Raw genomic sequence first — 25,715 nt, forward strand, 5'->3', positions numbered from 1 at the left:
CAGAATGCCACCATTTCCCAGACTGGCATCATTGGTTTTCATGTACAGGGATAGTAGGTGGTCAATAATAAGCACATTAGAAAATGTGGTACTGCTGGTGTAGGTATCTCACTAAATAAGCCTCTTTTCTGGCCCCTGCTGCTCCACTAACACTTCCACTCATTCGTGTTTCTTTTTCCCATCTTATGAAAGAAACTTTCACATTCTCTTCAATCTCATTCTTCCCTCCTGCTTTTCAAAACAGCTGTTTACCAGCATCTCACATCATCCCCAATCCAAAACGATGATCTTTTCTACCACCGCCAAACCCTACCGCCAAGCCTACCTCCTTCCAAATTTTCACTTTTTTTCCTGAGAGTTTGCTTCTGTACCCATCTTGTCCACCCCATGTATCCTCCCATACCCCTCATGCCTCCCCATGCACCCATTATTTCTCCAAGCCTTCCTCCATTTTATCCTGCTAACCCCCCCCCCCTCCCACTCTTTCTTCACTGCTCTGTTTGCTCTGTTGTGTCCAATCCGTTTACTGTTACAGCTCTTCCACGAGCCTTGACTCTGTATACAAAAATCTGAGAGTATGCACCTTGACCCCAAAGTCAAAATACACAGCCCAAGTAATCATGTCAAACTATAGGTATTTGTCAAAAAAATTGTAAGGCTCACCCAGCTCCACCTGGATGGATTTGAGGGTCGAGGAGTCTAAAGCTGTCTAGCCTAGGTTTGAATCCGAGCACAGCTATAAACTGTAATCCTGGTGTTTCACAGCCAGGGTGATTCATCAATGTGTGTGGCATTCCTCGGATGGATGTAAAACTGGCGTTTAGGTGGATTAGGTGGACTTTATATATATCCCAAGGTGTCCTTCACGAAGAGTAGGTGAGCTATCAGCGGCATGCTGAACAAATCACAAATTCCTGTCTTAACTTTAGTCGAACGCCAGGCATGTCCAGCCGGTTTGTGAAAGACTTGGGCCAAGCTTTCCCCAGCCAATCTCACAACATGGGAATAATTGTGGCCATTAAAGAAGAATGAGAAGAACATTAACAAATCGCCATCTGCATGGTACACATGTACATACGCCCCCCCAGCCACTCCCATAGGGATGAGTGGGTGTTTGTTGTAATTAAAAAATATATATTTCTATAAGTTTAAAAATAAATTGCTGCGCTTTATTAGAATTTGTCTCAAACATTATTTGTCCACAGGTTACTCTGTGGTCTTACATTTATGAACATCTCGATCAGAAGTTTTGCATGATTTCAAAATAGTCATATGTACGAGTAGTACATACAAGGTCGTGCAATAAGTTCCAAGTGTGTCAAAATGATGTGATTGTGCTACATTTTATCTTTGAAGAAAACATACTTGGAGGAAAACAGCCATTTCAGGCTCTTCCATCGACTGAAGTGCAGTTTCCACGAGTTTCGAAGCCCCTTCCAGGTGGTCTCCGTATTGCCGCATGAGAGAACGCAGGTTCTGACTTCTTTCCTCCTGCTCTCGCGTCACCATCTGTAGCATCTCGCTTTTCCTTTGCTCGAGCAGAGCATACAGTGCATCAAATTTTTCGCACAACTCCTGCTTCTGATGTCGTCCATTTGCCTGAGGGTTGAAAATCAGGAGAGAAAACCCGATTACCTGCGTTAGACACAACCTTCATTGAAATGTACAGATTTACTTTTGAACCAACGTTGGCACCTTGCATGCCATGAAGCTGTATAACCTGGGTTTCATCCTTCATGGAAGCAGTTACTCATCTGGATTTGATCCTTCATGGAAGCAGTCACTTGTAAAGGGGGTAATGAACCCAAAAGGCATCGAAACTTAACCGTGTCTGAATGGTTATGTTTAACAAAGGTGTGTTTGATTTATACTTTTCCAGCCATCACTGCCCGGTATTAAATGATGTTTGTGGTATCCAGCATGGATGCGTCTCTTGACACTGCTGGAGAAGTCTCAAGCTAAAGTGTTGTGAATTGTAAATGACTTTTTCCTTTGATGACAAGTTTCTTGAGTTAATTGTGTTTCATTCAAAGTTAGTTGTTTTGATGTTTTATTTTCAAATTTATTGCATTTCATCTTCAGCTGACTTATTCATATTTTCTTTTCAGTTTTACCATTCCACTATTGCACCATTCAATTAGTTGTAATATTCACTCATTCAAGCTTTCAATTGTTGGAATCATTCATTTCTTATTTGATTTGGACGAGGCCGGGCGAAGCGAGGTCGAGGCCATGTATTCTTGGTACGCGAAACACCCTGTAACCCATGCCTACAGAAAAATTTCTGGAACTCTACCTGCATTTTCCAATCATCATATAATTTTGTTAAAACATTCTTCATGGGTATGTGCTCCTGAAGTTGAAAGTTTTGTACCAATCGCTCAAGCGGTTTGGAGAAAACTAATTTAAAAGCGAACAAAGGTGAAAAAGTGAGGGCGGAAGAAAAAAAAAACAGTGCAGGTCTCAGCCGACGTTCCACAACATTATCAAGGATGGTTGTGTCGCCTATTTGTAGTTGTTATCAGTTATACCTGAGCTCAAGGTAAGGGAATATTTGAGCCACTAAGGTTAGAGCATTCCCTTTGCTCAAGAACATCGTTTGATACCACTCTTTCAAAAGTAACTGAACCTCTTCAACTTTCTACCCAAATTTACTCTCAATAACATAACATTGGTTCCCAAGGAAAATTACGAAAAAACTTATTCCCATCATGCACCTGAGTTACTGAGGATTTGCTCTTGATGGTTTGCTCGTACGATTTGTTGCAAACAAGAGAGGTAGAAACTGTTCAGTGCTGTTGAAGTAATCTTGAGTACACTAAGACAAAATGTGGATCTGCCTGTAAGCATAAAAAATATTGATCACCAATAGTTTGGCAGAATAGGTCTATTTAATCCACTAAATTGAAAATAATTCAATGTATATTCATAAGTATTTTAGACCTTGGGATAAACCCTATTCGTAGGACTTTATTCTTTTAGGGGGGTTATTTTTCACAACACCATGTACCTTACATAAAATTTATTTGGGTAATGAACCCAAAAGGCATCGAAACTTAACCGTGTCTGAATGGTTATGTTTAACAAAGGTGTGTTTGATTTATACTTTTCCAGCCATCACTGCCCGGTATTAAATGATGTTTGTGGTATCCAGCATGGATGCGTCTCTTGACACTGCTGGAGAAGTCTCAAGCTAAAGTGTTGTGAATTGTAAATGACTTTTTCCTTTGATGACAAGTTTCTTGAGTTAATTGTGTTTCATTCAAAGTTAGTTGTTTTGATGTTTCATTTTCAAATTTATTGCATTTCATCTTCAGCTGACTTATTCATATTTTCTTTTCAGTTTTACCATTCCACTATTGTACCATTCAATTAGTTGTAATATTCACTCATTCAAGCTTTCAATTGTTGGAATCATTCATTTCTTATTCGATTTGGACGAGGCCGGGCGAAGCGAGGTCGAGGCCATGTATTCTTGGTACGCGAAACACCCTGTAACCCATGCCTACAGAAAAATTTCTGGAACTCTACCTGCATTTTCCAATCATCATATAATTTTGTTAAAACATTCTTCATGGGTATGTGCTCCTGAAGTTGAAAGTTTTGTACCAATCGCTCAAGCGGTTCGGAGAAAACTAATTTAAAAGCGAACAAAGGTGAAAAAGTGAGGGCGGAAGAAAAAAAACAAAACAGTGCAGGTCTCAGCCGATGTTCCACAACATTATCAAGGATGGTTGTGTCACCTATTTGTAGTTGTTATCAGTTATACCTGAGCTCAAGGTAAGGGAATATTTGAGCCACTAAGGTTAGAGCATTCCCTTTGCTCAAGAACATCGTTTGATACCACTCTTTCAAAAGTAACTGAACCTCTTCAACTTTCTACCCAAATTTTCTCTCAATAACACAACATTGGTTCCCAAGGAAAATTACGAAAAAAACTTATTCCCATCATGCACCTGAGTTACAGAGGATTTGCTCTTGATGGTTTGAAAAATCCTCGCCATGAAAAAGGAGGGGGCCAAAAATATATAAAGGATATTTGCTCTTAAAATAACAAAGGAAGAAACCCAATGCCCTATTTTTTTGCATACCTTGCCGAGGCTCGTGTGAGAGCTAACACATAACACACAGCAAGGGGGGCATGAGACAAGAGGGGCATGGGAAGGACAAAACAGTGGGGAACAGAGACATTAGATCTGTGGAAGGGAGAGGGATGGGATGGGGAACATGGGGTATACAAGATGGATATTACAGGGACTTTCAGGAAGGAAAGCAGGGAATTTGAAGGAGGTGGGTTTGGGGTGGATTAACTGGGGTAGAAAAGATCGAGGATATGGATGGGGGATGATAAGAGGTGGTGGTGAACAGCTGTTTTGAAGGCCTGGAGGGAAGAATGGGATTGATCAGAGTGAGGGGGTTTATTCCAAAGGTGGGGAAAAAGAGGAATGAAAGAGTGAAGGTGAGCAGTGATTTTGACAGTTTTACCAGAAGGGGGTTGTTGGCGGACCTTGAGTGCCCTGCAGAAATATGGTGGGGACAAATCGCAGAGAGAGCGGTGGGGGGGGGGAGACTGGAGAGGAGACGGTAGAAGACAGAAAAGCCCACCGACCTGCCTGCAGTGAGAGAGTGAGAGGCCCAAAGACTCAGTCTCATTATGGGAGATACCAATGATCCGAAATGCCTTGGTTTCCACTGCGTGAAGCCGAGAAAGGTGGGAGGCAGGAGCAGCAACCCAGAGGGGAGAGCAGTACTCCATCAGGCTGTGGACGAAAGCTTTGTGTGTGCTCAGGAGCTCAGGTGGGCCGAGGAAGGACTTTGCACGGTGGAGAATTCCCAGTCGGCAACTGGCTTTGGAGGCCAGGTTGGAAATGTGGCTTTCCCAGGAAAGATCATGGCAGATGGTGAGACCCAGAAGCTTGAATGAAAGGACTTCTTCCAGAGGATTGTTGAGAAAGTAGATGGGGGGGGGGGTTCCAAACGGTCCTTTTGGAGAGACATAGTGAGAGTGAGATTTGTCAGGATTGAAAGACATGTTCCACGTGTTGGACCAGTTTGTCATTTTACCCAGATCTGCAGTGAGCAAAGAAGCTGCTGCTTGCCGGTCTGAGGAATGACCGATGGTATGGCAGAGGGTGGAATCATCAGCAAAGAGATATAGAGGATTTTCCAGAGAGTCGGAGAGGTCATTGATGAAAACCAGAAAAAGAACAGGGCCCAGAACGCTGCATTGAAGAACTCCAGCCTGGACAGGAAGAGGGGATGAAAGAACTCCATTTAGGGCCACACGTTAGCTGAGACAGGAGAGGAAGTCTGCGAGCCATGAGTGAAGATGGCCTTGGATACCATGGGAAGAGAGTTTGGTGAGCAGGACAGGGTGCCAGACCATGTCAAAAGCACACGATATGTCTAGGGATATGGCTCTGATTTCATGTCCGGCATTGAGGACCTCCATCCATAGTTGGGAGAGCAGAAGCAGCATATCCATGGTAGAGTGACCTGGGCTGAAACCAAATTGATGATCGGAAATCAAGCCATTGGAGAAGAGGAAGGATTTAATGTCTGAAGCGACGATGGATTCCATAACTTTGCTGATGATTGGGAGAAGGCTGATTGATCTGTCATTGCAGGGATCTGTTTTTGCACCTTTTTGTGCAGGGCAGTAATATTTGCTGATTTCCAAGAAGATGGTAGATGACCTTGAGCAAATGAGAGGGTGAATAGAACAGAGAGAGGGTGAGCAAGAGCAGAGGAGCAGGTTTTTAGGACACGTGGGCTGATGCCGTCTGGACCGGTTGCAGAATCTGAGTCGAGATTTGACAGCAAACTCTCCACCTTGTCAGCAGAAAAGGACACAGAGTCCAGGGACAGTTGTGTGCGAATGGATAAGGTGGGTACAGAAAGCGATGGGATTTGGACACAAGATATCGATGTAAACAACGAGTTTAGGCATTCAGCCTTTTCACGTGCGGTATCAGCAGTGCGGCCATTTGAGGTAAGTGAGGGGATGGAGGGGAGAATACATCAGAAACAGATTTGATTAGATGCCACCAGGATTTGGAAGAGGGAGAGAGGTTTGAAAGTTCAGACTTGAGCTTAGAAAGATGTCGTTTTCTGGCTCTCCTAAGGGTAGATACACACTTGTTCCGAGCTTGATGGAAGGAATAGAGATTAGCTGCAGTTGGGTTTCTTTCCATGAAGCAAAGGCAAGTTGTTTCAGGACAACTGCCTCGCCACAAGCTTCAGTGATCCATGGGTGGGAGGAAGGGTAGGACAACTGAAGACCAGAGGGGATAATTCTGTGCATGAGGGAGAGCAAGTTTCTTTGAAAGAATTCCCAAGATGAGTTGATGTTGGAGAAAGTAGCGATGGGAGACCAGTCTCGAAGTTTGATGGTTGCTTGGAGACCCTGCCAGTCGGCCTGGGTGAAATGCCAGACTCGGCGGCGCTGTGGTGGTTCTCTGATAACAGCCAGAGAGATGTCCACTTTGACAAGCATGTGGTCAGAAAAACTGATTGGAGCAGAGGAAGAGCAGTAGATATTTTCAGGGAAATTTGTCAAAATCAGAACCAGAAGAGAGAGAGTTCCATTGGTTGAGATCCTGGTTGGGAAGTTGACCGATTGAGTCAGTACCAATGAGTCGCAGAAGTCTTTTGCTGAAGTGCCATGACAGGTGAGAGAGGTACCCACACCTAGCCAACTGGCATGATGACAATTTAAGTCACCACATACAAGGAAGAGAGAGTTCGTATGAGAACATAGAAGTTGGTCCATGTTTTCGGACAGTGAGGTGTAAATGGAGTCATCACTGGTGGACGGTACAGTACACATATAAAGATGAGGTGGGAGTGGAGGGGAAGCCGTAGCCAGAGGTATTCCTTGGGGTGTGGGGGAGTGAGGGCAGTGCATGGAGAGTGAGGAATAGAGTCTTTGATGAAGAGAGCAACTCCTCCACCAGGACGAGGCTCAGGTCTGTCATACCGGAGGAGGGAGTAACCAGGGAGAGATACTTGGGAGTCAGAGACGTCTTGAGGGAGGAAAGTTTCTGTTAGGCAGATTATACCTGGTTTGTCAGTGGCAAAATAAGGAAATAAAAGAATGTTTTTTTAAAAGAAATAACATGGATGTAGCCTGCAAAAGTATTCACCCCCTACCAATAATGCCACATTTCAATAAATTACGAATTATGGAGAAACATTTTTTTTAAATGAACATTTTTATTCATAACTGAAGAGAACAAACTAAACACTCTAATCATTGAAGGAGGTTTCTGTTTCAACATCAGTATTTCTAATGAACATGATGGTCAAATTTCTTCAAGCATTGATTTGTTTGTTCTCCTAGCAATCCATGGAATTAAAATGAATCTCCAACACCACATTTAAAAACTGTTCACTCCCAAATGGAGTTAAGTCATCTTGAAATGTAGTCTGAAATGTTGCATCTTGAAATGTTGTAGTCTCAAAATGACATCGTCTTAAAGGGTCTGTCCTTAAAGGGTCTGTCCTTAAAGGGTCTGTCCAAAATACACGTGTCGGACCTGTGTCCAACACGAAGATTTTTGATATCGTGAAAAGGCCTTATGAAGATAAAATAATGTCCATTTGTACAAAGCTTATTCAATTTAGTACATCGTGATTACACTTTAGTGGTTTTGTGAAACAAATTACTTATGGACATATTGCACATCAAATAGCCAAACCGAAGACATTCATTTCATTAGGAGACATGATGTGACTGGAAATGTAATTTTCTTTCAAGAAAAGATGTACATTTGAGATCATTACTCCAGATATGTGTTTTTGTCAGTTTCAACTGGTGAGGAACTCAGGTGGTGAACAATGTACTCCGTATTGCAAGGCTTGATTATTTTTTGAATGCTGGTACAGTAAGTATGTATCTCCCAAATTCAATGCGTAGCTGTAACTGTGTAATACTAAAGCAAATGAAACAAAATAGCTGTGATCACAAAGCAATCGCCGAGAGTAAGCTTCCCTAGCTGCATTCATTGATGGCAAATTTGAGTTCAGACCACCATATGACCTCGACCTTCAACATTTAGAGATAGAGTGTCAATTAGGAAAACGTGTTTCCGTCTTCAATCTATCCATAAAACTCAACATCATAAAATTCAGAGGAAAATTATTCAAGTTATGATCAAAAAGGTGTTTTTTGTTAATTAGGTCACACTGAAAAAGGTCGGTGAAGGACACTAACCAAATATCAGGTGCTCAACTTCAATGCACGTCCATGATTATGATGCAAGAACATGTTGGAAGGCCATTCGGTCTTTTATATTCCTAATTGGTAAAATTGAGCGATGACAAAAAAACTTTTTTTCTTTTCAGACCACCATTTGATTTTGACCTTCGACTCGGAGGAATATGACACAAACTAAGAGTAAATGCGGCTTTCTCTCGGCTATCCGATGAGGGCAATTTTATTCTGATCAGACAAACCTTGGTCGAGTTTTGGTGAAAAATGTTAAAATGTCTATATTAGGTCATGACCTTAAAATTAGGTCAAGGTCAAAACATTATGTCAACCCCGCATACTTTCTATTTGCATTATTGAAGCAAAATTTAATTCCGAAAGTCCCAGGTGGCTCCGGGATACAGCTCGGACATTGGCAGAAAAAAGATAGGAAACAAAAAAACATAAATAGTGGTTGAGTACTCCTGGGGGTCGACAAAACTCTGGGGTACCATTAAAATTGGGGGCATCAACTGTATAAACAACCGTACAACAGTTATAAGCTTTATTCTATCCTATACGGAGAGCCGGGAAGGTTTTATTGCAGAAAGCGACTCCGCCATCAATAGGGATAATTGTGTTTCTCATTGAATGTTGATATGTTATACTTGAACTGATGCAAATGAACCACAGTAATGTAAATTGTGATTTCAGGTCTTCATTCTGCTGTAATAATATCCTGGTTGTTTAACCTCGGTTTTCTTCTTCGTTTTAAGTCATTCCGTTTGTTTAACCTCGACAGAAATCTTCTTATCCCGTTTGTATAACTCCGATTTTCCTCTTTGCCATGATAAAAAGTATACAGCGGAATTCCAAAAAAGGTTTAGTATCAGGATATACTGTAACATGCTACTCTCAACTGTTAGCAAAGGGGCAATCCACTGGTTATAGATAGCCTTACCTCCATTATCTTACAAATTTCTTCCATCTGGCTGACTATTGCTTGAACTCTGTCATTCCCAGCCACGAGCATAGCAATTCCATCACTCAGTTCACCCTGTAACAAAAATTACCAGAGTTGGTGTCAAAGCCACCCAATGCTCGCCTGTTTATACATTTATCGTTTGTAAAAGACGAGTCTAATAATTAATATTTTTTACAATTCTCTAACATTTTTTTTGGGGGGGGGGGTGGAAATCACTTAAAACATGTAGAAATGCAAAAAATAAAAAGAAATTCTCCAACAATTTTTTTTTGGGGGGGGGGGTTGGAAATCACTTAAAACATGTAGAAATGCAAAAAAAAAATTTTCTCTCACAATTTTTTTTGGGGGGGAGACCATGTACAAATCTAATGGCATGATCCTTGGACCATACCTAACCCCCCCACCAAGTTTCGTCGAAATCCTAATCACTTAAAACATGTAAAAATGCAAAAAAAAAAGAAATCAAAATTTTGTTGAAAAAAAAGTTGCAAAAAATTTTTTCTTTCTCTAATAATTTTTTTTTTTGGGGGGGGGGTTGGAAAGCACTTAAAACATGTAGAAATGCCAAAAAAAATTTCTCTAATTTTTTTTTGGGGGGGGGGGGGGGTTGGAAATCACTTAAAACGTCGAAATGCAAAAAAAAAAAAAATTTTTCTCTAACAATTTTTTCTGTGGGGGGGGGGTGTGGAAATCACTTAAAACATGTAGAAATGCAAAAAAAAATTTCTCTAACAATTTTTTTTTTGGGGGGAGACCAAGTCCAAAATCTAATGGCATGATACTTGGACCATACCTAACCCCCCCCACCAAGTTTCGTCGAAATCCGTCGAGGAGTTTTTCCGTAATACAAAAAAATTTAACATTTTCATGCTCATGCTGGGGGTATCGCTATAGCTCTCTGTTCTTCGAACAGGCGAGCTAAAAATATAAATGCTTAAACAGGCACAGTCCAAATAGTCTTACCTTGGAACCAATAAATGATGCAATGCAACATCATTACAGGAATTCGACACAGAGTGCGTTCCGGTTAGATACCCTCCCTGCCAGTGATTTGACATGCCTTCAGAAATAACTTCCATTGTTTATTGGATATGGTATCCAGGACAAGATTTTTTCATGCGCTCTCTGATATTCTACCCAGCCTCTGTTCTGCCTGTATCGTGGCACAACCTATTATATATACCATCTGTGCCCTCAGGTAACTTTACTAGTTCACCACCTTTTGCCAGTTTCTTCCCATGGAGTGTGGATCAGGTATGTTGTTCAAGCCCTCCACCTATCGACCAGTCTTATTTATTTCAGCTCTCTGAACATCCATCTTCTCACTTCGAGCATCCATTTTCCCACTTATTTCGGCTCTCATTGCCGACACCAATTCACTGCTGCTGCCTGCCCCCGGGCTACTATGATCGAACGGACGGCCGGGAGAAAAATTTTCAGCACCCTCCAGTGGACCCTCAGTTACTGTTTCCATGGATCTTGAAAAGTTCTGCCAAACCTATATTTGCCAATTTGCACATGCAATCGTTTTTAATGCTTCCAATCACTTCCCTGGTATCTTGCTGGAGGCAACACCTCAACAGCTGGTCTTGAACCATGAACTTTTTTAAATTGAAAAAACTAGGCTGACAGCCACCAAATGTAGAGGGCTATAGAGAAAACGAAGAGGAAGAACTGGCAAAACCTTCACCGAGTTCTGAAACAAGGAAACCTCTTCACAGGACCATTGGGCAGGAGGGGGTAACTGGGCCAGGTAACTAGGACATCCTGACGGGGAAAAAAAAAAATTAATCCCCCCATTGGGTGTTTCTCAGGAGACACCATCGCCGTACCGGATGACCCAAAGGGTGCTCATCGGCCCTTTGTCAGGTGTTGTTTTTAGTCCTGTCAGGGTGTCAGTCACCCTCCCCACCAGCAAAGCCAGTGAGGGGTGTCGGTTTAGTTGCTGCCAACCCGACCATGCGGCAGGTAGCACTGGGTTCCATGTTACCAGTGGCAGTCCCAAAAGACTGACCTGACTCCGAAATGACATCAGTGATGTTATCAAGACCAGCAGCTGAGAGGATACTGTCCTTACACAGAGAACATAGTGTGAGCCCAAGATGTAGGCTTCATTAAATCCTTCTCTTGTTGGCAATGAATGACTGGTTTGGGTTACTGAGGCAATTGCAAATTCTTTCCTGCTGTAACCTCAGAGCCAAACCTCACAAAGTCCCAAGCATATGTAAACACCTCTTAATGAATGGCTCAACATGTGGAGGGAAGAGGGAAGATATACTGTAGTGGAGGGACGGTCTTTGTAAAGCAACTGGGAAAAAATAAGAAGCAAAGGAACTGCCCTGATTAACTCCTGCAACTCTATCCGAGGCTCAGGTTGATTGTCCGCTGAAAACCACAACCATATTATCCAGACATCCCTTTGCATTAGGTATATGTTTCAAGCCCCTGGAAGATCATCTCTTTCATCGATCCTGATCCTGATCTTCGTTTTGAAGTTTATTCGTGAGAAAAATTCCATTGAGGGCAGTAATTCTCACTTTCTTCTGGTACTTCGCTCTTGTCCGTACTTTAATTAGAGCTTCCCTCGATTGACTGGAACAATTTTAGCAGAACTTAAACTGAGCATCTGTGAGGACGTTATTTTCTGTTGTTGTTGAGTTACTGATGATTGGGAGGAGGCTTATTTGACAACAAATGGCTGAATACCGATTTATATAGTCCAAGCACTGGAGCTGAGACGATGTCGAGATCTTTATTGGATTCATTGGAGTCGTAAACCTCTTGATATCATGTTTGGTTAACCGAATTGACTGAAAACGTGGCATCTGTGGTGGTGACAGACTCGGGAGTGGGCCAATTCCGAGGGTCGTCTCAACACTTTTTTTCTGAACATGCTTGAGACCTTGATCTTTTGACATGTTGAGCTCCACCAGGGTTTATCAGAGGGATTTTCAATGAGCTTCTACTTCATGTTAAGTGTTTCGTTGTCACCATAATTTCTCCATTTGATGTTGAAGAGCTGTACAGCTTTCTATGATCCAGTAGGAATAAGCGATATTGAAGGTAAAGGTTCTAATGATGTCATTTGAGTGTTCCTCCATTGAAGCTTTCGTGGGTTAGTCCCTCATCAGACTAAAATATATCATTTGGTATCCGTTTGACCACGATACGTTCAGTCATCACTTATTCAATCTCAACCAAAGTTGCCAGTGAGACGAGGGGTCACGTGACGGAGGTTGTGGAGACTTAACTTGCGCTCCCCCCCCGCCCCCCCCCCCCGTCACCAAGGGAAATTTCCCCCTTCGAGGAACTCCATGTTAAGGTGTATGAATAGCTCAGCGTGGTACTTTGTGGAGCAGACCTACCAGACGTAAAAATTGTGATTACCACAAACGATTCAGTCATTTCTGTCCAACATACGATTGCCTTTTTAAACAGTCATTACTAAACCGAAAGAAGTTTGGAGGAAACTTAATGTGCTTAAAAAGGCGTTCTATGCTTTTCACGTCCCACACATACGAACGGATCAGAGCCATCTCGACTTGTTCGGCCCCTCATCAGGTCATATGTGGACTGTTATGGATTTTTTCGAACATATATTGGGGCCTCATATGTGATTTCTCCCAGCCATGGTTTCAAGTGTGATGTGCCATATTGCCGACACCCTTACGGCCCAATCGTGACCTTTATTTGATGCATAACCTCATTCCAAAGGTTCGTTAGCATTGTTTAATCCTCATTAGAGGGAAATTTGGGGAAAATTTAACATACATACGCATAGCAGGTGTATTGGCTAACAGTCACTGGTCCCGCACATCAATTGGAAGTAAAAATTGTTATAGCAGTTATCCAGTTTCGTTAAGTCGTGGCCGACTTCTGATGGCATTCATGATCAGACATCTCCAAACATCCCTACCGTACACTGCTTTCTGAAACTCTGGCAGAGACAGCCTGGTTACAGACATTACCCCATCCATTGGGGGTGTATTCCATTACCAATCGGCTTGCTAACACTTTCCAAGCCGGCTATTCCTTATCAACCATTTAGTTTCAGAGCTTAAAATCAAGCGAGCCACTTTGCGAGTGCTCCACAAGCTGATTGGTAATGAAACACACATTCTGAACACGTTGATCTTCTCAGTTGACAAGATGTTTATCTTTTTTAGGTTTAAATAAAGACCAGCCTTTTTACTTTCCTTCTTCACTGTATGCAGCAGTTTCAAGTCCTCTTTACTTCCTGTTAACAGAGTGGTATCATCAGCATACCTTAGGTTGTCGATACATCTTCCTTCAATCCCGACTCCAGCTTCTGTCATCCAAGTTATATTTTTCGTCGAAATTATTCCAACCTCAAATTAATCGGTCAATTCTGTGCAATGATAATGGCATTACGATAATAATATTAGCACAGGAGCTGGCAGGATAGCCGAGACCTTAGAACTATGTACACTCTCCTCAAAGTTGTCCAGCCTGGGTTTGAATCATGACCCAGCTAGAAACTGTGGATACCACCTTGTTCCCAGAGCTACCTCGGTTGGTTGAGATGGAGCATCTGTTGATGTCGGTATAGCATCGGTCTCAGCGGGAACCGCTTCCGCTGGTGCAGGTATCCTCTCGGTTGACTCCGACCCCTCTAACTCCATTCTTACAGGAGGGTCTGCTGATTGGAAAAGTTGAGCTTCACAGCTCAGCTCGGTATCCTGCATTTGGTCCACATGCCATTTCCAAATGCAGGGTCCAACTGCAACATCATAATTTAAGGGACCCTGTCTCGACCTTACAGCACCAGTTGTGGTCCTGACGGTAGTCGCAGCTTCACTTGTGGTCCTGACGGTAGTCGCACTCAAGAACAGGCTGTCCAACCAGAAATTCACAGATGTTGCCTTTACCTCCACCAAGGGCCTATTGAAAAAGTCAATTGTTGACCCTTTTTCTGATATCATGTTTAACTGCATCCAATCAGTACACAGCGGTCTGCCAAGAAACATCTTTGCAAGACTCTCTCCAGTTGTTGCACGAGGAGCGTTCCGGTAGGATATCAGGAAATGGGCTAACTTTGACTCAATGGTGCCCTCCTCTTCCATCGCAGATCAAAAAGCCTGTATGAAAGTTTGGACAAAACGTTCAGCCAGCCCATTTGTGGGTGGATGGTAAGAAGCAGACCGAATGTGTTTAATTCCATTTTGTTTCATGAAGAGGTTAAATTGATCCGATGTGAACCGATGACCATTATTAGATACTAGCTGTTCAGATACACTATTCCTGGCAAAAATATCGCACAGTTTGGCGGTGGTCCGTTGTGACGTAGTTGACTTCATGACATAAATTTCTGGCCATATGGAATGTGCATCAAGCACCACCAGAAACATCGTGTTTTCTTCAGAAACGGCCCAGCATAATCCACGTGTAACCTCTGCGATGGAGCCGAGGGCCACTCCCATGGATGCAAAGGTGACACCTGTGGCATGTTCTGATGTAGCTGACACCCATCACAGTACTTAGCTCTATGTTCGATGTCCTTATCAATTGAGTGCCACCATACGTGGCTACGTGCTAATGCCTTCATCTTTACTACCCCAATGTGTCCTTCATGTAGCTATCCCAGCACACGACTGCGCAATGATTGGGGTACAATTATGCATGTGCCCCACAACAGACAGCCACAATGGGCTGACACAGTTCATCCTTCCAGTTGTAGCAAGGTTGAATGTTTCGCTTCTGGAGACCAACCCTGAGTGAGACTCTAACACTCGAGCCAACTCATGTCAAGTTGCGTTTACGCCTGATCTCATCACTTGTGACTGGAAGTAATTCAATCCGTGACATGTGAAACACATCAACTGCATCAATATCCTCCTCCGCAGATGGCTAGATGATCTCAAGTGGAAACTGTGACAGGGCATCTGCGTTACTGTGGTCAGTCGTACTCTTGTGTTCAATGTTATAGTCATGTCCACGTTTTTACCTCCATAAATGTCTTCTCGCAAGCCTTTGTCCAATTCCATGTGCGACCTTTCTGTAGTAGCTAGTGCAGTGGATGGAGAAGTGTTGACAAATTTGGAAGGAAACAATGATTATAGTTTACCAACCCAAGAAAGGAGCGAAGTTGTGGGACATCTTTTGGCTTTGGTGCTTCAGCCATCGCCTTTACTTTGTCAGATGTCTTACTTTACCCTTCCACAATGATTTCACGAGCGCAATAGGTGAGCTTTTGTTTGAGAAACAGACATTTGTCTGGGTTTACCCGAAGGTTGTGCTGTTTCAGCCTCTGCAAAACCAGTCCCAAAATTTGCAAATGTTCTCCGTCTGAATTCCCGATGTCGATAATATCATCGATGAGACATTGTACCTTCAGTATTCCTGCCAATACCTGATCCATGGTACATTGCCACACTGCAGGGGCTGATGCAACCCCAATCACCAGTCTGTTGTACTGGTACAGACCCTTGTGTGTATTGATTGTTAGGTACTTTTTGGAGTCTTCTTCAATTTCCATCTGAAGATAAGCTTGGCATAAATAAAGCTTTGAGAACTTCTCTCCTCCTGCCAATGTTGCCAGTATATCCTCCACAGATGGTTGTGGATATTGATCCACCTGAAGTAAGGAATTTATCGATACCTTAAAATCCCCACAAAGCCTAGTATCTCCATTTCGCTTCACAACGGGGACGACAGGCAAGGCACATTCACTCCATTCTACCTTCGAGATAATACCTGCCTGTTCCAATCGTTGAAGCTCAGCATCTATTTTTGGATGTAATGCATATGGAGCTGGCCTAGCATTGTGAAACACTGGCTTACTGTTCGTCTTTAAGCTCAACATTGCTTTAGTGCCTCTTAAAGTTCCAATTTCATCCTTGAAGACCTCAGCGTATTGGTTGAGCAAGTGTTTCAATTGAGCATCAGGCGATCCGGAAATGGTTGAGTCGACACGTATTGACTTGACAGTGTGCCAGTCGAGCTTGATTTTCAGCAACCAGTGTCTTCCGAACGAGGCTGGGCCCTTAGTGTCCACAAAATACAAATCCAGCACATAGGATTGCTGATTGTACTTACTCCCTACAGTTGACCCCCCCCCCCATGTAGTGACGCATAACACTTAAGCACACAGCCTCCCTACTTAGTTACATTGAGATATCTCCTGCACGTCCATGGACCAAACAGCTCTATTCAATCCTAACTTTCCGATAAAATTCCTCCATCTACACCCACAACCGTAACGATATACACAGTGTATACATTATATATCTTCTTCTTCCTCTTCTTCTTATTTTGGCTGCTCCCATTAGGGGTCGCCACAGCGGATCATCCGTATGATCCGCATAGTGATTTGGCACATGTTTTACGCCGGATGCCCTTCCTGACGCAACCCTGGTCGCCTCTTACGACACAGGGATATGGTACACCTATTTTAACCGGGGTATACACCGGCCCAGTATACTGGTACTCATTTCGCCGACCTCGGAAGGATGACAGGCTGAGTCAACCCTGTATACAATATATATATATATATATATATATATGTATATATATATATATATATATATATACATATATATATATATATATATATATATATATATATATATATCTGGTCTTTTTGAGATATCCTGATCACAGACAGACTGTTGTCTGTGAGCAGGACATCTCAAAAAGTTGTGGACAGATTGGGATTAAACTTGGTGGACACGTTGGTGTGTGACAAGGACGGATTGATTTGACTTTGGTGCTCCTGCAAAAATTATGAGCTTAAAGCTAATTATGAGGTATTGGAAAATGTAGCTTGTGGAGGAAAACTTCCTGTGCCACATCAGATTGTCACAAAAAAGAAGCCTTGCTGGCTCATTGATGGCCTTCAGGGAAAGGATCTCTCTCTCCCTTTCTTATTTTGGCCGAAAAACGATATCAATCTGAAGGTTGTGTTTGACACCGAATTCCGACAGAGCCACTTGGAATGGGCATTAGAATGCTAACCGGTGATAAAACAGTGCAGCAACAAAACCAGAGATTAAATGAGGCTTTGTGTTCACGTTGATGAAGCAGCGGTGTTGTAGTCATTTGTTGTTGAAGCAGCAGTGTTGTGTTCATGTTGTTGAAGCAGCAGTGTTGTGTTCATTTGTTGTTGAAGCAGCGGTGTTATGCATTTAAATCCAAAACAAACAAACAAACAACACAAACAACAAAAAAACTACCTTTCTCCCTGCATACCCACGAGTCCTGATCTTTCTTCTTCTTACTCTTCTTCTTCTTCCTCCTTCTGCCGGCACACCATCTTTATTCTACTTGAGCTGACCCACTGTCGCCATTACCTTCACGATTTCTTAGTACAACCTTCCATTCCCGAATCTTAGGGCCCTGTCACACCTTGACGTTTTAGCCAGCGTATGGCAAGGTCTCAAAATGTATGTAAAACGCTGGCGTACGCTGAACTATTGATGTTTTTTTCAGTTTTGGGTGTATAATAACGTGTTGGACGTATGCATAACGTATTAGTAACGTACACAGAACGTTTCAATCACATATAGATAACTTAAACCAACGAATGCTGAGCGTGTTGTCGGCGTTCACAACCTATGCCCAACGATAGTCAAACTTATGCATAGCGCGGCAGCGTATCGCCGACGATCACGTGGCATAGGCTATTCCTAGGCTGCGGCTCGACGATTCAAACCATAACCGCACTAGAAATCGAAGTGTCAACATCACCATCCTACCGAAGAAAAAAAAAACCAGGGAGTCTGGAACACTGTCGCTAACCATTACCTTGACGTGTTTCGACTTATGAGTAATGTACAAGTAACAAGTGTCAACGATCGCGTAACGTGCCTCCAACTTATGGCCAGCGTATGCAGAACGTGTGTCATACGCCGAGTACGTCGAGAAATTTTCAACATGCTGAAAATTTCTCGATGTACTCGGCGTATGACGACGTATGCCAGCGTGCTCTTAACGTATACAAAACTTACCCATAACGTATTCGACATATGCCAGCATAGTACGACGTATGCCAACGTACTACGACGTATGCCAGCGTGCTCTTAACGTATACAAACTTACCTATAATGTATTCGACGTGTGCCAGCGTTTTAGCCAAATTTTGCATATGTCAGGCATATGCTGACTAAATCGTCAAGGTGTGACAGGGCCTTTACCTATTCTTCAAAAATACACCAAAAATTAATAATTTTCCTTGTATCCTTTCGATTTATACACCTCCTGTAACCACTTGTCTCTCTCCACCCTCTTCCTGATACGTTTCATCGACCCAGCAGCTTCACTCTGCGTTTACAGTTCCAAATTCACCACACACCTCCACGATTTTACTTCAACCTTCCCTTTTCCGAATGTTACGCAATCCTTATTTAAAATAAATAAATTAATAAATTCACTTTTGCCGATACACCTCCCATAGCCACGTGCTTCTCCCGTAACCACGTGATCTGTTTACACCCCCTGCGTTTACCGATCCAAATTCACCATTCACCTCACGATTTTTTTCTACAACATTTCCATTACCTAATCTGATGAAAACTCTCTTGAACAATAATAATAATCATGACAATAATAATAATAATAATAATAAAAACGATCTCTTATGCTTCGTCTTCCTCTTTCACACGTGTGGTACTCATTACTGTATCATAATGCACTACTCTTCTACTATTTAAACAGACTGCTCTCAATTCGACCTCTCCTTCATACCTTGCCGAAAAAAATTCAACTGTTACATCATTTCCTCTCTCCATTCTCTGGATTCGCCTTTATTGCATCCATCAAGAATTGTGTTAAATCGCATCTCTGACCTAAAAATTAAAAAACCCCCCAGTTTGCTATGAATGTTCACTTTCCATCAACCATTCTTTTTTTCCAACTTCAGTGCCAACTTACCTCTCTCACCCCTCCCTCTCAAAGCAACCATCACACTCTTCTCCCTCCAACCCTCCCTCTCACATTTCTCAAAAAGTACCCCCTCACCTTTCTCCCTCAACCCTCCCCACTCACCTTTCTCCCTCAACCCTCCCCACTCACTTTTCTCCCTCAACCCTCCCCACTCACCTTTCTCCCTCAACCCTCCCCACTCACTTTTCTCCTTCAACTCTCCCCACTCACCTTTCTCCCTCAACCCTCTCCACTCACTTTTCTCCCTCAACCCTCCCCACTCACCTTTCTCCCTCAACCCTCCCCACTCACCTTTCTACCTCAACCCTCCCCACTCACCTTTCTCCCTCAACCCTCCCCACTCACCTTTCTCCCTCAACCCTCCCCACTCACCGTTCTCAAAGTTGCCCCCACTCTCATCCACAAAGCTGCCTCGTTCCTCTGTCCTCTCACCTCCATCTCTTCACTCCACCTCCTCAAATCCTCAACTGCCTTCTGCCCCCTCTCCTGCCCCCCTCTCCCCCAGCACCACAGAGACTTTTGTCCTCCTCATCCGGCCCTCTCCACGAGCTATTCTGCGATCCCCCACACTCTTTCAACAACTCTCCTTACCTCACTCCCTCCTCCCTTGTCCTACCCTCCCCTCCCCCCACCCCCCCCACCCAAAGCCTCCTCCCCTCCCTCTTCATAAACACTGTGGACCTCAAATATCCGGGGCCTTCTCTCAAACCTTTCAGATCTTTCCATACAGGTTGCCACTGACAAACCAGACATAATCTGCCTAACAGAAACTTTCCTCCCCTAAGATGTGTCTGACTCCCAAGTATCTCTCCCTGGTTACTCCGTCCTCCGGCATGACAGACCTGAGCCTCGTCCTGGTGGAGGAGTTGCTCTCCTCATCAAAGACTCTGTTCCTCACTCTCCATGCACTGCCCTCACTCCCCCACACCCCCAGGAATACCTCTGGCTATGGCTTCCCCACCACTCCCACCTCATGTTTATATGTGTACGGTACCGTCCACCAAACAGTGATGACTCCATCTACACCTCACTATCCGAAAACATGGACCAACTTCTATCTTCTCATCGATACTCTCTCTTCCTCATATGTGGTGACTTCAATTGTCATCATGCCAGTTGGCTAGGTGTGGGTACCTCTCTCACCTGTCATGGCACCTCAGCAAAAGCTTTCTGAGACTCATTGGGACTGACTCAATTGGCCAATTTTCTGACCCAGATGTCAGCCAATGGTACTCCATCTCTTCTGGATCTGATTTTGACAAATTACCCTGAAAATATCTGCTGCTCTTCCTCCGCTCCAATCGGTTCTTCTGACCACGTCCTTGTCAAAGTGGACATCTCTCTGGCTGTTATCAGAGAACCACCTCACCGCCGTCGAGTTTGGCATTTCACTCAAGCCGACTGGCAGGGTCTCCACGCAGCCCTCAAACTTCTAGACTGGTCTCCCATCGCTACTTTCTCCAACATCAACTCATCCTGGGAATTCTTTCAAAGAAACTTGCTCTCCCTCATGCACAGATTCATCCCCTCTCGTCTTCAGTTGTCCTACCCTTCCTCCCGCCCATGGTTCACTGAAACTCGTGGTGAGGCAGTTGTCCTGAAACAACTTGCCTTTGCCTCATGGAAAGCAAACCCAACTGAGGGTAATTTCAGTTCCTTCCATAAAGCTCGGAACAAATGTGTATCTACCCTCAGGAGAGCCAGAAAACAACACCTATCGAAGCTCAAATCTGAACTCTCAAACCTCTCTCCCTCCTGCAAATCCTGGTGGCGTCTAATCAAATCTGTTTCTGGTGTATGTTCCCCCTCCATCCCCTCACTTACCTCAAATGGCCGCACTGCTGATACCGCACGTGAAAAGGCTGAATGTCTAAGCTTGGCGTCTGCATCAAAATCTTGTGTCCAAATCCCATCGCTTTCTGTACCCACCTTACCCAGTCGCACCCAACTGTCCCTGGACTCTGTGTCCTTTTCTCCTGACAAGGTGGAGAGCTTGCTGTCAAACCTCGACTCAGATTCTGCAACCGGTCCAGACGGTATCAGCCCACGTGTCCTAAAAACCTGCTCCTCTGCTCTTGCTCACCCTCTCTCTGTTCTATTCACCCTCTCATTTGCCCAAGGTCATCTGCCATCTGCTTGGAAATCAGCAAACATCACTGCCCTGCATAAAAATGGTGCAAAAACAGATCCCTGCAACTACAGACCAATCAGCCTTCTCCCGATCATCAGCAAGGTTATGGAATTTTTTTAAATCTGTTGTTGAATCAGCGGTGTTATGTACATCTGTTGTTGAAGCAGCGGTTTTGTGTGCATCTGTTGCTGAATCAGTGGTGTTATGTACATCTGTTGTTGTAACAGCGGTGTTGTGTACATCTGTTGTTGTAACAGCGGTGTTGTGTACATCTGTTGTTGTAACAGCGGTGTTGTGTACATCTGTTGTTGTTACAGCGGTGTTGTGTACATCTGTTGTTGTAACAGCAGTGTTGTGTACATCTGTTGTTGAAGCAGTGGTGTTGTGTACATCTGTTGTTGAAGCAGCGGTATTATGTACATCTGTTGTTGTAACAGCGGTGTTGTGTACATCTGTTGTTGTAACAGCGGTGTTGTGCACATTACAACTTCACAGTGAAAAGGATTGAATTCGCGATGACAACTCTTCAGTGTGGAGTAAACAAACCTTCTGTGTCTTGTAAATCTTGCCAAGTGGTGCCACCTCGCAGTCCTTGTGAGCTCCAAATACTTTGCACATAGAACAGGTGGGTGTCTCACATGTCACACAGTAGATATTTATCTTCTCCTCCTCATGCTCCTCGCATAAGGGCTGCTCGGCTTTCTTTAGCGGTCTAATGGGAGTGACCCCAAAACAATATTAGTACATCTGATAGACCTTCACTTCAGTACTCTGTCGCATTGATGTAGCATTAAGCACGTTCACCACGCATTCTGCAAGGGAATTCTCCAAACCAAACTCATTTTTGTTTTGTACATTTCATCACTTCATTGAGCTGATAGGATGCCCCGGAGGTACACATACTCACCTCGAAGCTGTCTAACCTGGGTTTGAATCCTGACCCGGCTATAAACTGTCATCCTGGTGTTTCACGGACAGGGCGATTCATCAATGTGTGTGTGGTCCCTCAAATGGATGTGAAACAGGTGTCCCGTCTGCTGGCATTAGTTGGTAGATGTTAAAGATCTCACGGTGTCCTTTGTGAAGAGTAGCTGAACTATTGCCAACACCATGAACATATTCCAAATTCCTGCCTTAACCTACAGAGGACAATGCTCCAGTGGCCCCCTCAGCCATTGATGCTACTCCACAACCCTTTGCTGCATATGAAAGTAGTCGTCATAGCTTCATTATTTTTTTTTTTTGATAAATTGTAAAATTGTCAGCAGTGACACGTGAGAATAAAATAAACTGAGCACTTGGATTGGAATCGAACGTCTAGAATAACAAATAGAGGCTACAAAAACAGACCCTACCATGTATGGGCCAGTGAGTTTGTTTCAAATTACAAGTAGAGACATGGAATCCGTCAAATTGCTTCCATCGTCAAACCTTTCTTGCTTTCAAACTGAACGATCTCCGATTATCAGTTTAGATTCTGTCCCGGTCACTCAGCACTGGACACGCTTCTGCTCCTCTCCCAACAACCGATGGAGGCCCTCAATCAAACAAGGTAGATGTCGGGCATTCGACGCAGTTGGGCTTCTTACTTTTCTAGCCAAGCTCTCTACTTGTGCCGAGAAGGCCACATTTTTTGTCCTGGATTATTACTTGGCGACATCATTTTGCCAAGTATGTTGGTATGTAGTGTCTGTTTGTCTGTCTATCTGTCTGTCTGTCTGTTACACAATTTTTGTCCACAGCTTTCAAGCAATCTTTTTGAAATTATCTTTGTATGTACGTGACCGGCCAAAGACAGCAACACATTTTTGTTCAGGATCCGGATCTCGATATGAGAGTCATTTAAGTGATTCTTCACCATTAAGAGATAGTGATGCGGCACCACCTCCCAATGGTGGAGGTGGGAGGATCCTGTTCAGTGTTCAGCTCTCCAATTGGAGGTTTGCAGAGTCTGAAGCGGAGCCGCTGAGGCTGCTGTAGAGTCTTCTTCCTCACCATCTGTGATCATGAGACGAGTTGGTGTTCCTCTTCTTCTTTGCACAAATAAGCAAAGCGAGTGGACAAACTCTTTTTGCTGACATAACGTGGGGTCCGTGGAATAGATAAATGTCGCTTATAGTATTCGGAGATGCGTGAAACTTCGTCCTCTACTCAATATCTTGAATGCATCCACATTATAATGTTCATTATTTTTTTGCATTCATTCAATGCATTGAATACAGTGCCTATATATAAAGTCTACACCCCCCCCTTCAAATTTTCCTCCTTTTGTTGCCCTACAGCCTGGAATTAAATTGCATTAAATCAGACTTTTTCCACATCGTAACCCACAACTTCCAAGGGAAATTTTTTTTTACATATTTTAGAAAATTAATTAAAAATACAAAACTAGAATATCTTGGACTGGGGGCTCTGACTGGGACGCTCAAGGACATTTATCTTTTTGTTCCTTAGCCACTCCAATGTAGATTTGGCTGTGTGCTTCAGGTCGTTGTCATGCTGAAAGGTGAAGTTCCATCCCAATTTCAGCTTTCTTGCATGGGGCAGCAGGTTTTCCTCGAGGATTTTTCTGTATTTTGCTCCATCCATGTTCCCTTCTATCCTGACAAGTGCCCCATAGTGTAGCAGCATAGCAAACCTGTTGTGCATTTTGTGATACAAGCACCAAATTTGGCACAAATGTACATTAATATGTTGCGAACATTTTCAGATATTGGGCCACTTGAAATTCTATCTTTATGTCCGCCAGATTGGATTTTAAAATGGCCGCCACTTTAAATCTACATTTGCTATTATCTCTGGACGTAATGCAGCTATTGACTTGATTCTGGTATCTAAATGTACGTTTTTGGGGGCAAGGAATCCAATGGTACCATTTTCAACTTAATATTATCTATCACAGTCTGTTATATAATTTTATTTGGAAATTATCTTGGCAAATATTGGATTCAACACAATACTTTGAAAAGAATGTCTTAGTTCTGTAAATGTCTTAGGTATAATACTGACATGCTACATGGTCTAGTATTTGAGGCTAGGTGTACTGGTATCTGAGGCTAGGTATATACCGGTACTGAAGATACGTGTACATAAACAGTGTCATGTTAACAAGTTCAGCATTGCCACAAGTACATGTATGTTGTTGACTCATCATCATGTGCAGTCCCCTTCACACACACAGAGGGCTGTGCACTGAAGGGCAGCCTTTTTGCACTTGCAGCGCCTCACACACCCTTTCTTGCACTTGCAAGAAACCAGCTAAATGCAGCTGTGAACTGCCTCAGTTAGCCTGGTCCAGTAAGGTGTGTACTGTCCTTCGCCAGTCCTTGACCAACCCCAGTTGGTTGGTGGAGGGAGCTCTGGTGCTGGCAGCAGTATCTGACCCCACACATGTACACCTTGATACACTGCCCTCTTGACATGTTCCTCCAGAGCTGCCTTCGTTGGAGGGATGAGCTGCACATTGTTCTTCCTTGCGAAGAGTTTCCTCCTGGCCTTGTCAATGTCTGTGCATTTGCTGGTTCGATCATACAACAGGATCACGAACCTCTCGATGATGCGCATTGCATCGTCTGGTATGTCACGAGGTGCAGAGCACAGCAGCAGCAGCGCCTCAGTGAGTTCTGGCAGTACCGTCCAGACTGCCCACGCAGTCTTCTTGCCATGTCTATGAAAACTAGACACAGTGTCGCATCCAGTTAGAGCGTGGAACATTGGCAGTGCACGAGCCTTCTCTCGTCCCAATCCAGCTGCTATTTCGTGTGCTGCTAGGTATCGGAAACTCTGGCCTGTTCCGAATGCCAGCCACAGTTTGTCTTCTGCTTGCAACTCCTGTGCCTGTGAAGGGTATTTACACAGCCAAGATTTAAATATAAATCAGTCTAAACTCTTATTAGGTTGGACATTAAATTTTCCAGACATACCCCGTTCTTTTAATTACAGCCTTCGTGTTAGATTCAGAACATGTCAAAACTGTCAGTGTGGAATACACACTTCACTCAAAATACGACTTTATATAAAACATTTCTAATTTAAAGCCTTATCGTAAGAATTTCAGATAAACCCCAAAAAAGTAAGACCAGGTTGGCTATTAGACAACCTGCCTCTGTCGTGCCCACCAGACAAGTGGTTTTCGCCAGCACACATGTGTATCAGGTAAGCTTGTGCTGAGTACATCATACCTGAACAACTCAGTGAGGCAGAACACAGCAGTGCACACCAGGGTGACCCCTTCAGTGCATAAACCAATTAACCTGTCCACTGCAGGGCATATAGAAATGAAGTTATTTTCTGCATATAATAATAATATAAGTTCAGTTCGATATAACAATTTGTTATCACCACTACCACTATAACTACCACTACTAAAAGCTTTGCCTGGAATTTTGTGGACTAACAGACAAACAGACATACAGACAAGCTGGGATCAAAACATTACCTCCTTCCACCATTGAGTGTAGAGGTAAACATCATGGAAATTATATCATGCCCTAGATTTAATTCATGCT

General features: G+C 43.4%; 1 protein-coding gene across 6 annotated transcripts in view; it reads right to left on the reverse strand.

The window, feature by feature from the left end:
* Positions 1-25,715, reverse strand: part of LOC147034033 (tripartite motif-containing protein 54-like) — a 74,636-nt gene that overhangs the window by 40,018 nt on the left and 8,903 nt on the right. For all 6 annotated transcript variants that reach the window (XM_085875568.1, XM_085875559.1, XM_085875552.1 and 3 more), the window contains exons 3-5: positions 21,754-21,919; positions 9,153-9,248; positions 1,366-1,599 (exon numbers count right to left, since the gene is read on the reverse strand). In XM_085875568.1, the coding sequence (XP_085731694.1) occupies positions 1,366-1,599; positions 9,153-9,248; positions 21,754-21,919 (496 nt within the window). The remainder of the gene's footprint in view (positions 1-1,365; positions 1,600-9,152; positions 9,249-21,753; positions 21,920-25,715) is intronic.

Source organism: Eptatretus burgeri, chromosome 1 (genome assembly GCF_056783735.1).
Source record: "Eptatretus burgeri isolate ZD-2024b chromosome 1, Ebu_testis_v1, whole genome shotgun sequence".
NCBI classification, from domain to species: Eukaryota; Metazoa; Chordata; class Myxini; order Myxiniformes; family Myxinidae; genus Eptatretus; species Eptatretus burgeri.